Below are 14,395 nucleotides of genomic sequence, written 5' to 3'. Positions count from 1 at the left end.
AGTATTATAAAAGGTCTTTTTCTTGTCTGGCACGCCAGATTGAGGGGCATATATACAGCATATTAGGATGTTGTATATCAGGGCTGAAAAGTACTGGCCTTAGCTCATATGGGACAAACCTGGTGATAGATTCGCTTTAACCCCTTCACTACCAAGGGTGGTTTGCACGTTAACTACCAGGCCAATTTTTACAATTCTGACCACTGTCCCTTTATGAGGTCATAACTCTGGAACGCTTCCATGGATCCCGGTGATTCTGACATTGTTTTCTCGTGACATATTGTACTTCATGTTAGTGGTAAAATTGCTTTCAAATAACTTGCGTTTATTTGTGAAAAAAACGGAAATTTGGTGAAAATTTTGAAAATTTCGCAATTTTCCAACTTTGAATTTTTATGCCCTTAAATCACAGCGATACGGCACACAAAAAACTTAATACATAACATTTCCCACATGTTTACTTTACATGAGCACAATTTTGGAACCAAAATTTTTTTTTGTTAGGAAGTTATAAGGGTTAAAAATTGACCAGCGATTTCTCATTTTTGCAACACCATTTTATTTTTAGGGACCACTTCACATTTGAAGCCACTTTGAGGGGTCTATATGATAGAAAATACCCAAAAGTGACACCATTCTAAAAAATGCACCCCTTAAGGTGCTTAAAACCACATTCAAGAAGTTTATTAACCCTTTAGGTGCGTCACAGGAATTTTTTGAATATTAAAAAAAAAAAATGAACATTTAACTTTTTTTCACAAAAAAAACACTTCAGGTTCAATTTTCTTTATTTTACCAAGGGTAACAGGAGAAATTGGACTGCAAAAGTTATTGTGCAATTTGTCCTGAGTACGCTGATACCTGATATGTGGGGTGAACCACTGTTTCGGCGCATGGCAGACCTCAGTAGGGAAGGAGCGCCGTTTGACTTTTTCAATGCAAAATTGGCTGGAATTCAGATCGGACGCCATGCCGCGTTTGGAGAGCCCCTGATGTACCTAAACAGTGGAAACCCCCCAAGTGACCCCATTTTGGAAACTAGACCCCCCAAGGAACTTATCTAGATATGTGGTGAGAACTTTGAACCCACAAGGGCTTCACAGAAGTTTATAACGTACAGCGGTACAATTAAAAAATCATATTTTTTCCACAAAAATGATCTTTTCACCCCCAATTTTTATTTTTCCAAGGGTAACAGGACCTTAAAAGTTATTGTGCAATTTGTCCTGAGTACGCTGATACCCCATATGTGGGTGTAAATGACTATTTGGGCGCATAGCAGAGCTCGGAAGGGAAGCAGCGCCATTTGACGTTTTTGGCTAGAATTGAGATCGGACACCATGTCGCGATTGGAAAACCCCTGATGTACCAAAACACTAGAAACCCCCCACAAATGACACCATTTTGGAAACTAGACCCCCCAAGGAACTTATCTAGATGTGTGGTGAGCACTTTGAACCCCCCAGTGCTTCACTGAAGTTTATAACGTACAGCAGTACAATTAAAAAATCATATTTTTTCCACAAAAATGATCTTTTCACCCTCAATTCTTATTTTTCCAAAAGTAACAGGACCATAAAAGATATTGTGCAATTTATCCTGAGTACGCTGATACCCCACATGTGGGTGTAAACCACTATTTGGGCGCATGGCAGAGCTCGGAAGGGAAGCAGCGCCATTTGACGTTTTTGGCTGGAATTGAGATCGGACACCATGTCGCGTTAGGAAAGCCCCTGATGTACCAAAACAGTAGAAACCCCCCACAAATGACACCATTTTGGAAACTAGACCCCCCAAGGAACTTATCTAGATGTGTGGTGAGCACTTTGAACCCCCCAGTGCTTCACTGAAGTTTATAACGTCCGGGCGTGAAAATAAAAAAATCGTATTTTTTCCACAAACATCATCTTTTAGTCCCCATTTTTTTATTTTCCCAAGGGTAACAGGAGAAATTGGACCCCAAAAGTTGTTGTCCAATTTGTCCTCAGTACGCTGACACCCCATATGTGGGAGAAAACTACTGTATGGACACACGTCAGGGCTTGGAAGGGAAGTAGTGACGTTTTGGAATGCAGACTTTGATGGAATGGTCTGTGGGCGTCATGTTGCCTTTGGAGAGCCCCTAATGTACCTAAACAGTGGAAACCCCCCCAAGTGACCCCATTTTGGAAACTAGACCCCCTAATGAACTTATCTAGATGTGTGGTGAGCACTTTGAACCCCCCAGTGCTTCACAGAAGTTTATAACGACCGGGCGTGAAAATAAAAATATCGTATTTTTTCAACAAACATCATCATTTAGTCCCCAATTTTTTTATTTTCCCAAGGGTAACAGGAGAAATTGGACCCCAAAAGTTGTTGTCCAATTTGTCCTGAGTACGCTGATACCTCATATGTGGGAGAAAACTACTGTATGGGCACACGTCGGGGCTCGGAAGGGAAGTAGTGACGTTTTGGAATGCAGACTTTGATGGATTGGTCTGCGGGTGTCATGTGCGTTTGGAGAGCCCCTGATGTACCTAAACTATTGAAACTCCCCACAAGTGACCCCATTTTGGAAACTAGACCCCCCACGGAGCTTATCTAGATGTGTGGAGAGCACTTTGAACCCCCAAGTGCTTCACAGAAGTTTATAACGCCTGGGCGTGAAAATAAAAAAAACATTTTTTTCCGCAAAATTATATTTTTGCCCTCAATTTTTTATTTTCCTAAGGGTAACAGGAGAAATTGGACCCCAAAAGTTGTTTTGTAATTTGTCCTGAGTAGGCTGATACCCTACATGTGGGGGTAAAACACTGTTTGGGCGCATGGCAGAGCTTGGAAGGGAAGGAGCACCATTTGACTTTTTCAACGCAGAATTGGCTGGAACTGAGATCAGACGCCATGTTGCCTTTGGAGAGCACCTGATGTGCCCAAACAGTGGAAACCCCCCAATTATAACTCCAACCCTAACCTCAACACACCCCTAACCCTAATCTGAGCCCTAGCCCTAACCCTAGCCCTAGCCCTAACCCTAGCCCTAGCCCTAACCCTAACCCTAACCCTAACGGGAAAATGGAAATAAATACATTTTCTTTTAGTTTTATTATTTTTCCCTAACTAAGGGGGTGATAACGGGGGGTTTGATTTACTATTTATGGCGGTTTTTATGTTTGGCGGCTGTCGCACGCTAAAAGACGCTTTTTATTGTAAAAGTAGTTTTTGCATCACCACATATTGAGAGCTATAATTTTTCCGTATTTTGACCCACCGAGTCATGTGAGGTCTTATTTTTTGTGGGACGAGTTGACGTTTTTATTGGTACCATTTTCGGGCACGTGACATTTTTTGATCGCTTTTTATTCCGATTTTTGGGACGCAGAATGAACAAAAACCAGCATTTCATGAATTTCTTTTGGGGGGTGCGTTTACACCGTTCCGCGTGCGGTAAAATTGATAAAGCGGTTTTATTCTTCGGGTCAGTACGGTTACAGCGATACCTCATTTAGGTCATTTTTTTATGTTTTGTCGGTTTTTTGCAATGAAAACAATTTTATATAAAAAATAATTATTTTTGTATCGCTTTATTCTGCGAGCTATAACTTTTTTATTTTTTTGCGGATGACGCTGTATGGCGGCTCGTTTTTTGCGGGACAAGATGACGTTTTCAGCGGTACCATGGATATTTATATGTGTCTTTTTGATCGCGCGTTATTGCACTTTTTGTTCGGTGGTATGATAATAAATCATTATTTTTTGCTTCGTTTTTTATTTTTATTTTTTAAGGGGTTCGCTAAAGGGGTTAACTAATGGGACAGTTTTATAGGGCAGGTCATTACGGACGCGGCGATACCAAATATGTGTACTTTTATTGTTTTTGTTTTTTTTTATTTTGAAAAAATGGATTTATTGGGGAATATTTTTTTTTTTTTTACTAATTTATTTAGCGATTTTTTTATTTTTTTTTTTTTTTTTTACTTTATTACCTTGTCCCAGGTGGGACATCACTGTCCTGTGACAGATCGCTGATCTGTCACATCACAGATCACTGTGACAGATCAGCAATCTGTCACAGGCACTGCTGCAGACTTCCTCATGCCTGCGCTTTGCAGGCACTGAGGAAGCCAGCTTCCTCAGGCCCCCGTCGCCATCTTGGATTCGGGGGCCTGGAGGAAAGGAGCCCCCCGCAGCAGCAGCGCTGCACATTGCGCTGCTGTGGGGGGCTCAGGGAAGCACGGAGGGAGCCCCCTCCCTGCCGATGCTTCCCTTTAACCCCCGGTACACCGCGATCGCATTTGATCGCAGTGTGCAAGGGGTTAACGTGTCGGGGGCGGTCCGTGACCCCCCCTGACACATTGTGCCGGGTGTCAGCTATGATAATTAGCTGACACCCGGCCGCGATCAGCGGCGCTCACCACGTGGGCGCCGCTGATCATGGTGACGTAATATTCCGTCCATGGTAATTAGGTCCATGGTCACATGGACGGAATATTACGTCAATTGTAGGTAAGGGGTTAAATAGTGCACAGGAAGCTACCCTTCTCTGTGTAAGAAATGATTATGAGGAAAACTCAGTTTTATAAATTAGAGAAAGAATAAGAAGACTTTCTCCACTTGTGGTGGCCAAAATGATAATCATTCAAACTAGAAAGTGTGTCAACTCATACAAAATGTTGGCCAAGATAACAGGAGGTGCATTCGCGACATAGGAACACTTGTAAAAGCTGTCTTTGTTGCACATAACAGCCAACCACAGTGCAGCTTTGATTATTCAAGAGCAGAATGCAAAATAAAGCTGCCTTGTGATTAATAGTTATAGGAAACAAAGAGCGTCCCTTTACATAGTTTAAAGAAGTAGTCCACTACTTTAACTTTTTTTTTCATAAATCTTGCTATTATGTGCCACTAAAAACATCCACTGTGTTTATTTTAGCAATATTACCTTTTATCATCCTCTTGCAGCACATTTTCAGTGCTGGCTCCAGCTCTCATGGGGTTAATCAACAACTTCCTTTCTATTGACTTACTGTGCTCTAATACTACAAGTTCCAGATGCATTGCACTGCTGGCTTACATGCAACAAGCACACCCACTCCTAAACACACCCAAACCCCTCCCTCCTCTATCTTCAATCTGAAGCATCTTATTGTAAGGGTCTGTGCACACGTTGTGGATTCTGCTGTGGATCCGCAGCAGATTCTCCTGCGTTGTACAGTACCATAATTTCAATGTAAAACAAAAACCGCTGTGCACATGCTGCAGAAAAATCCGCAGTATAAACGCTGAGGGTTCATTTCTGCAGCATGTCAATTCTTTGTGCGGATTCCGCAGGTAAAATCTGCACAAAATCTGCAGGAAATCCGCAGCATAAGGCTATGTGCACACGTTCCGGAGTATCCCGTGGATTTTTCCGCAAAAAAAAACAAAAAAACACAGCTCTTGGCAGAAAACGCAGGTGCGTTTTTGCTGCGGATTTGATGCGTTTTTGTAAGCTAAATAAAGATATGTTATTTAACAAAAAAAAAAAAAAAAAAACAGGATTTTTGGGTTGCTTACCGTAAAATCTGTTTCTCGGAGCCTTCATTGGGGGACACAGAGACCATGGGTGTATGCTGCTGCCACTAGGAGGCTGACACTATGCACAAAAAAGGTTAGCTCCTCCTCCGCAGTGTACACCCCACCGACCGGCAGGGAATTTCTCAGTTAGTGAGAAAGCAGTAGGAGAAGTAACAGAATAGATTGAAAACAGAACAAACAACTCAACTATAACCAATCAACCAAAGTAAGAACAGGAGTTGTAGAACACGGGAGGGTGCTGTGTCCCCCAATGAAGGCTCCGAGAAACAGATTTTACGGTAAGCAACCCAAAAATCCTGTTTTCTCGTTCGCCTTATTGTGGGACACAGAGACCATGGAACGTCCCAAAGCAGTCCCTGGGGTGGGAAACAAACTTCCATCAGGCCAGTGGACTCACCACCGCTGCCTGCAGGATCCTTCTACCTAGGCTGGCGTCCGCCGAAGCGTAGGTGTGGACCTTGTAGAATTTCACAAACGTGTGAACCGAAGACCAGGTTGCAGCTTTGCAAAGCTGCAGCGCGGAGGCTCTGTGGCGTACCGCCCAGGAAGCACCCACTGCCCGGGTAGAGTGCGCTCTGATCCCCGGAGGGGCCACTCGATGCTTAACCCGGTAGGCCTCCAAAATTGCCGATCTGATCCAGCGAGCAATGGTAGCTTTGGAAGCCGGGTGACCTTTCCGTGCCCCATCTGGAATGACGAAAAGAGAGTCTGTCTTTCGCAAGGAAGTCGTCCTAGACAGATAGACTCTCATCGCCCTGACCAGATCCAGTTTGTTCAGGGACCGCTCCCGAGGGTGAGTTGGACTCGGACAGAAGGACGGCAGAACAATATCCTCATTGAGGTGAAAGGAGGACACCACCTTCGGAAGAAAAGAGGGCGAAGGCCGCAGAACCACCTTGTCCTGGTGAAGTACCAAGAAAGGAGAGCGGCAAGAAAGAGCCGCCAATTCTGACACGCGCCGGATGGAAGTGATGGCCACCAGAAAAGCTACCTTCCAAGGAGAGAAAGGGAAATATCCCTGAGAGGTTCAAAAGGAGAACCTTGCAGAACCTCAAGAACCAGATTAAGATCCCATGGATCCACGGGCGCTCGATACGGAGGAGCAGTGTGAGCCACGCCCTGAAGAAAGGTTTTGACCTGAGGGCGGGAGGCCAACGTCTTCTGAAATAAAATGGACAGCGCCGAAACTTGACCCTTCAAGGAACTGAGAGCAAGCCCCGCATCCAGCCCTGCCTGAAGAAACGCCAGAACGGAAAGGAGCGAAAAGCACATGGGCGCAATGTTATTGGCCTCACACCAAGTGAAATAGGCCTTCCAAGTACGGTAGTAAATTTTGGAAGATGATGGATTCCTGGCTCGAATCATGGTATGAATTACCCGACCGGAGAATCCTGCTCGTTTCAAAACCTCGGTCTCAACAGCCACGCCGTCAAATTGAGCGGCCGAGAATTGGGGTGGCAAATCGGGCCTTGAGACAGCAGATCTGCCATGTCTGGAAGCTTCCAGGGGGGCGTCCGCGAGAAGGGTGACAATGTCCGCGAACCAAGACCTTCTGGGCCAATTCGGGGCGATGAGAATGACGAATTCCTTCTGCTTTGATCTTCTTCAACAGCTTGGGAAGAAGAGGCAGGGGAGGAAACAGGTAGCGGAGCTCGAACTGCGACCAAGGAATGGCCAGAGCGTCAGCGCCCACTGCGAGAGGATCTCGAGCCCTGGATACAAACTGTGGGACTTTCCTGTTGAGGCGAGAAGCTAGCAGATCGACGTCCGGGGTTCCCCAACGACGGCAGAGCTGAAGAAATACCTCCGGATGTAGGGACCACTCTCCTGCCACGAGACCCTCGCGGCTGAGAAAATCCGCGGCCCAGTTGTCTACGCCGGAAATGTGTACCGCAGAGATTGTCGGTACCGAAATCTCTGCCCACTGAAGGATCTTGGACACCTGCCAGGGCTGAGACACTCCGTGTCCCTCCTTGGCGGTTGACATATGCCACCGCTGTGGCATTTTCTGTCTGAATCCGGACAGGCAGACCCCTGAGGAGCCTCTCCCAGTGGACGAGCGCCAGATGGATCGCTCGTATCTCTAGGACGTTGATCGGCAGAGCAGATTCCTGAGTCGACCAACGACCCTGAACAGTGTGATGGCGGAACACTGCACCCCACCCGAGGAGGCTGGCATCCGTTGTTACAATCTGCCAGTGAACGGGAAGAAAAGACCGCCCCAAGAGGATGAGAGGTGACGTCAACCACCAGTTGAGTGACCGCTTGATCCGGCATGAAAGACGAACAGGGCGATCCAGGGACAGAGCCGACCTGTTCCACCTCGACAAAATGGCGTGTTGGAGAGGTCTGTCGTGAAATTGGGCAAAGGGAACTGCCTCTATCGCCGCCACCATCTTTTCCAGGACCCTCATGGTTGTTCGGAGGGACGGAAATCGTGTGGTCTGCAGCGATTGTACATCCTGCCGCAGGGAGAGAATCTTCTCTTGTGGGAGAAAGACCCTTGACCGACGAGTGTCGAACAGGAGGCCCAGAAACACAAGACGTTGAGTAGGAACCAAACAGGACTTTTTCCTGTTGACGATCCACCCGAAATTGGAAAGGGTGTCTAGGACGATCGTCAAACTTCGGCGTGCCTGTTGGAAAGAGGGAGCTTTGATCAGAATATCGTCGAGGTACGGAAAAAGAACGAGACCTCTGATCCTCAACAAGGCCATCAACGCAGCCATGATCTTCGTGAAGACTCTGGGAGCGGTGGCGAGACCGAAGGGCAGCACGACGAACTGGTAATGTTCCTGGCGAACCGCAAAACGCAGGAACTTCTGATGTCCGGAGAATATGGGAACATGTAGATAGGCATCTTGGATGTCTATTGAACACATGAATTCCTGCTCCTCTATGGAAGCGATTACCGAACGAACCGACTCCATCCGGAAGTGGCGAAGACGGACTCTCTTGTTGAGCAGCTTGAGATCCAAGATGTGTCGGACCGCCCCGTCTTTTTTCGGCACGACAAATAGATTTGAATAAAACCCTGTAAACCGCTCCGATTCGGGCACAATCACCCCGGAACTGAGGAGAGAGTCGATGGCCCTAAAGAACCCCGGACCAAAGCTGGATCTTTTGGAGGACGGGATTCGAAGAAACGATCCCATGGAAGAGAGACGAACTCTATCTTGTATCCTGACGATACAACCTCCCTGACCCAAGCGTCCTCTACTGAGGCCAGCCAGACGTCCCTGAAGAAGAGAAGTCAACCTCCCAATTGGAAGGGACCCTCGGGAGTCCGATAGTCATGCCGATGTAGACCGTCCAGATCTGGATCTGGATGGTCTCCCCTGGGCAGAGTGGGATCGCCAGGAAGGAGTGGGCCTGAAGGAAACTTTCTTTCTGTCTTGGCGCGCCTGCGGTCTCTTTTGGTTGGATGGGTTCTCCGCCGTATTGAAACGGCGGAAAGCCCGAAAGGGTCGAAAAAGACGCCTTAGTGGAGGTCTGCGAGGCTTGGACTGAGGCAGGAGAAAACTCGTGCCACCGGTGGCATCCTTAATAATCTGGTCCAGTAGGGATCCAAAGAGGCGCCCTCCCTGAAAAGGCAGATTAGTAAGAGACTTTTTAGAAGACAGGTCCGCCTGCCAGGCCTTGAGCCAAATTGTACGTCGGATTTCCACAACGTTACTTGACGCCTGGACTGCGCAGGATGCGGCATCCAAAGAAGCATAAAGCAGATAATCCCCCGCATGGGAAATCTGATTGGCGAGATCGGCCAATCGATCTGGTAGTGCTTTCTCTATGATGCCCTGATGAAGAACCTCTGCCCAAGTAGCTATGGCCTTTGCTGCCCAAGATGAAGCAAAAATTGGGCATACCGCCGTTGACACCGCTTCGAAGGCAGACTTCGCTAGGGATTCTATAATCCTATCATTAGAATCCTTTAGAGACGCCACACCTGAAAGCGGGAGAACCGTGTTAGTAGAAAGCCTAGACACGGGCGGGTCGACCGAGGGGGAGGCAGACCAGTTGTCCGTGAGCTCTTTAGCAAACGGGTACAGAACGCCGAGACGCTTTCCTCTTTGAAAACGTCTGGTCGGATCTCCTCTTTCCCTGGTAAAAATCTTTCCAAACTCGGAATGTAAAGGGAATACCCTGGAGGGTGTTTCCTCCCGTCTGAACGAAACCTCCTGATCTGAGGATTTCGCAGGGGGGTCAGCAATGTCGAAGGTCTGATGGATTGCTGCAATGAGGTTCTGTACAGTAACCCTCATGTTCGCATCCTGGTCCGAATCCAGCTCTAAGATCCCCTCAGATGACCTGTCCGAGAGCGCTTCACCTGACTCGGGAGAGGAGGCCCGGGAGGGAGGCTGCCGAGAAGGACTATGTGGTGACATGGGGCGAGGAGAGGATTCCGGCTGGAGATCCTGCCTGGATCTTTTGCGACTAACGCTGGCCGACTCAGATGGAACCTCTTGAGGCCTGCTGGACCCTGTAGAGGTGTCCAGGGGTAACTTATCCAGAACGGCTACTAGGGACTGAGACACCCTGGTGAGGTCTGCCACTGACTGATAGAGACGAGGCCCAGCCGGGCATGGGGGGTTCACTCTCGCCCTAGATGGCTCCTGCGTGGCGTCAGGTTGAATAGGATTGCTACAATCCAGGCAGAGGGAAGTGGACTGACCTGAGGGAAGTTTGCGATTGCAAGAAGAGCATGCAAAGAGCTTGACTAGAGTGCAGGGGGGAGCCGCAGGGTGGTTACGGTCAGATTTGGAGTTAGACATAGTGAAACCTGAGGTAGTGCCGGAAGGTTGGGGGACAGGGTGCAGAGAAGGGTGTCAGCCTGCAGATGCAGAGCTACTCACGGTCCGGTGACCCCAGAGACGAAGGTATCCACCTCTCTGCAGATGCAGGACAGCGCGATATCCGGCTGGCAGGCCCAGGGAGCGATATCCGGCTGACAGGGGTGTCTGGCTGTGCAGCTGCAAAGATGGCGACCGCCTGAGATGAAACCGGGAAAAACGCGCTCCCAGGGTTTAGAAGGAGGGCGGAGCTAAGCGCCTGCTGAATCCGGCGCCGCCCCTGGCCAGGAACAGACTGAGAAGGGCGGTGGGAGGGCCTGGAACGGGCGGGAGAGAAGCCCGCTTAGAAGAAAGGGGCGGGGGGCGTGGCCGCGACGCTAAGGTAGGCACGACAGAAGCCGGGGCCTAAATTAGTAGCGGCGGCCGCCTGTCAGCACGGGGTCGGCGCGGAGGTGCCGCAAAGTGAGCGCCGCTGCGAGAGGACCCTGAAATACCCGATCGGAGAGTCGGGGTAGAAGAGGGCGGTGAAGGGGCTGGCTGTAGGAGCAGGATGGGCGCAGGAGTTCGCAGTGCCACCGCATCCCTGCTCCAGGTAAGAAGCTGCAAACGTGCCCTCGGGGAGGAATGCTGCCGGCCAAAGGGTCCCCATACTTACCCTTCCCGGGAGAGTACCTGTACACGAAGAGTCTGCGTCTCAACCAACCGACAGGCTCTGGTAGGCGAGTGGGTGGGAGACTGGCGACGAGGACCCTCTGGATCGCTGACACATCTTCGTGTTGGCATCCGCCTGGAAGGCTGGTGATCCTGCTACGGAGAACTGTGAGTATATGGGGTGGCAGTACACGCCGTACTCACAGACTCCTTGTGGGAGTACAGATGTGACCATTCACACTGTATCCGTCCGGGAAAACCTGAAATGGAACGACGCACATCGAGGTAGATATGGGTCTAATTAAAGACCCGTGTCCACCTCCTACTGACACTAAGCTAAACTGAGGAATTCCCTGCCGGTCGGTGGGGTGTACACTGCGGAGGAGGAGCTAACCTTTTTTTGTGCATAGTGTCAGCCTCCTAGTGGCAGCAGCATACACCCATGGTCTCTGTGTCCCCCAATAAGGCGAACGAGAAAAAAAGATTTGTGATGTAATTTCTGTCCAACCTCCTAATTTACATTTGTCCAACCCACACTCCATTACGATAGGACGGATAGGACGGATAGTTAAACTGATGAACTGACGGGAGACAATACCTCCTGCAGTCCATCACTGAGGTTACCTGAGTTCAGAGTCTCACTTTACAGCACTGCTGCGTGAGAATTAGGCTTAGGGCTAGGATTACGGGACCTCTTTCCCAGCGGAGGGATACACAGTGGAGGATTACCTTCTCCTGTCATTTCAGTGCTAGAGCTCCTGGAGAGTGGTCGCATCAGCTGATGTGGCTGCTCTCCACGGGAGATCGTCGTGGGACCCTCGATATTAATTGGACTACAACGGAAAGGTAAGTATAGGTTGGTTTATTATTTTATGTTTATTACAGAAGATCGATGGCTTCGGGGAATTAGGTGTGTGCGGTGAGTATGTACTCTGTTATGTGTTGTATGTTATATGTATGTACTGTATATGCTCTGTATGTTATATGTATGTTTTGTATGTTGTATGTGCTGTATGCTATATGTATGTTCTGTATGTTATATGTATGTTCTGTATGTGTTCTGTATATTGTATGTTCTGTATATTATATGTATGTTCTGTATGTTGTATGTTATATATTCTGTATGTTATATGTTCTTTATGTTGTATGTTCTGTATGTTATATGTATGTTCTGTATATGTTCTGTATGTTGTATGTCCTGTATGTTATATGTTGTATGTTCTGTATGTTATATGTTGTATGTCATATATTGTATGTTATATGTTCTGTATGTTATATGTTCTGTATGTGTTTTTTTTTTTTTTACATTCAACACATTAGCCGGATGATGGGACTAATACTGTCACATTGTGACGCAACAGCGATCTCGCTACATGTGAAACATAGCGGCGACCGGCCCCCCCCGCTGGATATCACTGATCGTGCTTGAATGTACTGGGCCATTTTTTCACCGTCGGCGTCCCGCTGGCCAGCATGCGTCACTGTGTTTGACGCCGATGAGCGACCTCGTTGGCGACGCAGAACTCAGAGACGCAGGCTGGAATCGTTCAGAATCGCTGTTGTGTGACAATGCACCAGCGATCCTTACCAGGTCGTATCGTTGTCGGGATCGCTGGTACGTCGTTGAAGAGATCTGCCTGTTTGGCAGCTTACTAGCGACCATGTAGCGACGCAGCAGCGATCCCTACCAGGTCGTATCGTTGTCGGGATCGCTGGTGCGTTGCTACGGTATGTGAAACGGGACCCTTACATTGAGTGACTTTCTGTAAAATAAACGCTGGAGCGAGACAGCTTTTCACCACTGAAGTCACATTGTCCAAGAGACAACAGGAGCGGAGGTGGCAAAAAACAAATGGTTAATTATTTTAATGCAAACCCTGAACATACCATTACTGATAGCTAATGGACAGTGAGATAAATAAAAAAAAAAAAAAAGAAAAACCTCCCTGAACATATCCTTATCTGCCTGACTATATCCTTAGTATACCAGTGTGAGATCATTAGGAAAAAGAGGATCTTATCAAACAGTAAAATAAGTAATCAGCATTTTATAAACTTTTAAAATCAACCCAGGAATATAGAAAAACAGAGCAAAATTAAGAAAAATAATTAATAATAATAATTAACTACTGCAACATCCTCCTCTGTGGCCTACCTACTAACAGTTTTGCACCTCTCCAGTCCATCCTTAACTCTGCTGCCAGACTAATTCATCTCTCTCATCTCTACTCCTCCGCTTCTCCTCTCTGCAAATCTCTTCACTGGCTCCCATTCCTTTAGGCTTAACGTATCCAGTTCAAATTTCTAATACTAACCTACAAAGCCATCCATAACCTGTCTCCTCCATATATCTCTGCACTAATCCCCCGATATCTCCTCTCACGTAATCTCCGATGCTCCCAAGATATCCTTCTCTCCTCACTTATTTGCTTCTCCCGAATAGCCCCCATCCTCTGGAATTCTGTGCCCCAACATGTCCGACTATCAACCACATTTCGATCTTTCGAACGGAACCTGAAAACCCACCACCTCTTCAAGAAAGCTTACAGCCTGCAATGACCACGCTGCCCCCTCACCACTACCGGAGCTGCTGCAACTCCCCAACCTACTGTCTCCTTCCCCACCATCCTGTAGAATGTAAGCCCGCAAGGGCAGGATCCTCTTCCCTCTATATCAGTCTGTCATTGTTAGTTTGCTTACTGTAAGAGATATCTGTAATTTTTACGTAACTGCTTCTCATGTGCAGCACCATTGGAATCAATGGTGCAATATAAATAAATAATAAAAATAATAATGATTTACCATTCATGTCAATTCTGACTTCTTGGTGATAAATATAATAAAATCATTGGAAATTCTTGCTCAGAATTTTGTGTTTTACGTGCAGCAACATGCAGAATGCAGTGCGATTATGTGGCATCGTCATCCAACAATGTCAGGTGCGTGAAGGTCATGTAGATGAACAAGACAAAATTCTCATACTGTTCACTGAGAAATATTCCTAACTGAAAAGGTTAAATCATCAGAAGATGACAAGTCTCACCTGTATTCTGCTCAAAGTCATCCAGCAATTTATCCAAATCCACAACTGCTGCTTGAAAGTAACTGTCCATCTTCCTTTGGATTCACAAAGAATTTTCTTTGGCACCTGAGATAACAGAGCACTTGTTAAAATGCAGAATGGTCAAACCTCCAGATTACTATACTTCTTTTTGGACATTACAGGGTTTGTCCGGTGAAAACAAGTAATCACCTACCCATAGGATGGGACACTACTTGTTGATCGCTGAAGGTTTGACCACTGGGACCCACACCGATCGGCAGAAAGGAAGGCTTTTATCCCAGTCATAGAATGGAGCGACAGTGAGACCATCGCTTTATTCATTTTCTATGGGGAT

The 14,395-nt window shown here is 47.3% G+C and overlaps 1 protein-coding gene across 1 annotated transcript in view; it reads right to left on the bottom strand.

Moving 5' to 3' along the window:
- ZFYVE16 (zinc finger FYVE-type containing 16) overlaps positions 1–14,166 on the bottom strand; it is a 120,468-nt gene extending 106,302 nt beyond the window's left edge. Inside the window, exon 1 of the mRNA XM_073580965.1 lies at positions 14,041–14,166. Within this exon, the coding sequence (XP_073437066.1) occupies positions 14,041–14,110 (70 nt within the window). The 5' untranslated portion in view covers positions 14,111–14,166. The remainder of the gene's footprint in view (positions 1–14,040) is intronic.
- Between the last annotated feature and the right edge of the window lie 229 nt (positions 14,167–14,395).

This window comes from Dendrobates tinctorius, unplaced genomic scaffold (assembly GCF_039654945.1).
Source record: "Dendrobates tinctorius isolate UK_male_01 unplaced genomic scaffold, ASM3965494v1 ptg000003l, whole genome shotgun sequence".
NCBI lineage: Eukaryota > Metazoa > Chordata > Amphibia > Anura > Dendrobatidae > Dendrobates > Dendrobates tinctorius.
This window is presented reverse-complemented; position numbering and strand designations above follow the sequence as displayed.